Source organism: Phytophthora infestans, genomic scaffold (assembly GCF_000142945.1).
Source record: "Phytophthora infestans T30-4 supercont1.21 genomic scaffold, whole genome shotgun sequence".
NCBI lineage: Eukaryota > Oomycota > Peronosporomycetes > Peronosporales > Peronosporaceae > Phytophthora > Phytophthora infestans.
In genome coordinates this window covers 614,595-617,899 of record NW_003303738.1, presented here as the reverse complement: position 1 = coordinate 617,899, position 3,305 = coordinate 614,595, and the positions used below count along the sequence as shown (strand labels likewise).

The window sequence follows — 3,305 nt, the reverse complement described above, 5'->3', positions numbered from 1 at the left end:
TTAAACAGGCGGAATCGGCGTCTTAAGTGCTACTAACATGTTAGCTTAATTTTCGAGACACTAGCTAGCGGTTAGCTAACAGGTACACATTTTAGCGTCAGGGAGTACTTTAATTCGAAGAAGTGCAGATGGTTGCTCCAGCATTCTTTCCTGATCCGACTCCAACAAACAACAGCAGTACTATGGCGTGAAATGACCCTTGCGTTTTATTGTTTCTGAAGTGTTGGCATCCGGAATACCCAGAATTAGCGCTGTATACTCCTTAATAAATGGTGTATCATATTTCGTTTGCTTGGAGTATTTTAAGGATTCTGGCGGTGTGTCGATGTAGCACCCATCGTCATTTTCATCGTCACTGTCACCTTCAGCGGCGGGGAAATCACATATATCCACGAGTCCTTCGTTTGAAGCGTGGCGTTGTAACGCAGCACACGTAGAAATACTTGCTTGTTGATTTTGTCAAAGTCTTTTGCGTCCTTAATCTGCGTCCATATATCGTATAAAGAAGCCCACTGATTCTTTGGTTCCCCATACAATTATCGTTTACTACTCGTGCGCTTGGCAACATCGTATTGAACCACGCATTGTCGGGTTGTGTGGTCGGAGGCATCATATATGGATGAATATCATCAATTCTCCGACCCTACTTAACTTTAGTATTGGCATTAATCACCAATCATCCATTTTTATTTACTAGACAGCCAATCGTACGGTCTTGACAAAATGATTTGGCCAATCCAAAGGCTAAGGGTTAGGTTGAACCTCGTTGGAGCTGGGTCCGCCGGAGAGGACTCGGGAAGTATGGATATGCTCTTACAAATTTTAATATGTAGGCATATCATATGCATAAAGTCATTTCTCCGACTTCTCCGACCAGTTCAATCATTACCACACACTAATTATAAATCTTAGACTTATCATGGTACTAGTAGTAAGGTTAGAAGAGGTGGGAAGCAGCGCCGCAGGGAGCTTGCTTGCCATTAGGAGCAATACATGCAACAACCCCTGCGTGGTAATCCAATATTTTCGTATTACGTAGTGCAATATGTAGCAAGCGTCAATTAAATGTACATGTATTGCATTATTAATTCTTAAGCACTCCGGCTCGCTGCCTCCTGTGCACCGCACTGCTACCACCTACTGTGCACCGCCTTCTGTGCACCGCCTTGCCACCATCCTGCCACCGCGCCCTGCCGCCGCCCTTCCACCGCCACCGCCTTGCCGCACTGCCATCGCCCTTCCACCGCACTGAGACCGCCCTGCCACCGCCACCGCACTGCCGCACTGCCATCGCTCTGCCGCCGCACTGCCACCGCGCTGAGACCACCCTGCCACCGCTGTGCTACCGCCCCGAGACCGCCCCCTCCTTTTTGTTTGTAAATACATTTTCAATGTGGCCCACAGTTAAAAAAGAAAACTTAATATATTTATTTTAAGAGTTACTGACTTAGATGTGCCGCCATTTATGTACAGGTCGGGGGTTGTCGGAGGTCGTTGATTTTATGTTATGGTGTTAAAAACCGCTCTGACAAGTCATCCATTATATATTCACCGATGGAAGAAAATTGTTCTGGATTCTTGCTAACTTGAGTGCGAGAAAACGCTAAGAAGTCATCGCACGACCCTGGTCAGCTCGTGTGTGCATACAGGGTGTGTTGATCTTCATCGCAGAAGATCCCCAAAGCCCCTTTGGTATGAAGAAAAAATTACCACCAACGTGGGTCTTCTTTAAAACGTTTACGCAAGCTCCATCGACAAATCCAATATCACCACTTAGGCCACATCGCGCACTATCAAATTCCGAAGAGACTGCTCTCTTTGGGGTGGAAGACCACGCTACGAAGCTGGAGTAGTTATGATAAGTAGATATTTCTGAACGCGCTGAAATAACTCGGATTTAGTCCCAGCTCCGAACCCGTACAAGCGAGCAATTTATCCACAGGTATTCTCATTTCCATATGTTCCGCAAATGTCTGCCTGCGTGTTTTCACTATCGTCTTAAAAGATCGGGTCGTCCACAACAGGTCAAGAAGGTAGTCGAATGTTGCAGGATCCACGCGAGCAGACTGGCGAAACTCTTTTTTACTTTGCTTGAAGAGATTGTTTCGATGTGCCGTCGTTCACGGTACCTTTTAGCGAGCCGCCATGTGTAGCATTAGTGTAAAGATCTGCTAACTCATCGACTTCTTCATCGCCTTCACTAAACCCGCCATCTAGTGCGCTTCTGCTCTCTTTATCCAAGTGGCCCCACCCAACACTGTCGCTGCCCTCATTCGCTGCCAGCAAGACACTTGATATGGCACTGGCAAACTTACTTTTCTCCGGTGCAGGCATATCTTCTGAGTCCCCGGTTATTACAGCACCCACAGCAGCCCACAGCGTCAAATCTGTGGCCGACACTTGATGGTCGTGGCACCATCACAGACACATTCACGTCAATATCGGTAGTGGGCTAACATGGAGCCAATTCATGACGATAAACACCGTTGCCAAAGCCACGCGGTGCTGTGACCTGTGAGACGGGCTGTCAGACAGCCTGGGGTGGATGGAACAAGGAGCTTCTGCTGCTAACCCTCGCGAAGCTAGTGCGCTTTCTCTAGTGGGTCAACGATTCTCGTCAAACCCAAAGCTTGCGGGTTGAGAATCAGCGAGCCAGGGTGTCATAGTTGGCCAACCATGTTTTCAGCTTATTGTCCAGGTCATTATTTACGAGACTTTAAAAAGAAAAATATGATCTGAAGGAATATTGATTTCTCCACCGAAGCTGGATTTAAATTTCTAACTGCTTCCAGGTCAGCTTTGGCGGAATCGGCCGGTACGTACGGCCATTCTCTGAAAAACATTAGCATTCATTGATGGCAGCAGCTCCGACTTGCCCCCCCCCCAGGGTACTCTATAGCTTCCACTGGATCGACGATCACGTAAACGTTGCCGCAGACGTCCATGACAGCAGTCATGGGGCCCACCGCGGTGAGCGAGGAAAACTTCACATCTTGGAACACGCACCGGAAAGTACTCGATCTTAAATTTGAGACAAAAGCAGCCACTGTCGTGACGCCAACCGCCGAAATGTCCACACCCAAAATTTCATCAGTGATGCGCTTCAAGCAGCTAGCTTTTTGCGAAGCGCGATCCGCTCTCTTCAGGGATTGCCGCGCCACGTCGCCACTTGCGTCCGCTTGGATCAGGCGTTCCCATGCGAGTGAAAGATTCGTCAATCACGCTTTTCCCGCCTGTGCAAATTAGGCGGGATGCGCGAGGATCTCATATGGTGGTACAAGATCCGGCTCTTAGTGGAATCTCCC

The 3,305-nt window shown here is 48.2% G+C and overlaps 1 protein-coding gene across 1 annotated transcript; it reads right to left on the bottom strand.

Annotated features, from left to right (window-relative positions):
* Nucleotides 1-302: 302 nt before the first annotated feature.
* PITG_11859 (uncharacterized protein) lies at nt 303-1,291 on the bottom strand (the record flags this gene model as incomplete). The annotated part of the gene is made up of 2 exons (XM_002901299.1): nt 303-482; nt 1,142-1,291. 2 exons carry the CDS (start codon nt 1,289-1,291, stop codon nt 303-305), a joined length of 330 nt encoding a protein of 109 aa, XP_002901345.1.
* Between the last annotated feature and the right edge of the window lie 2,014 nt (nt 1,292-3,305).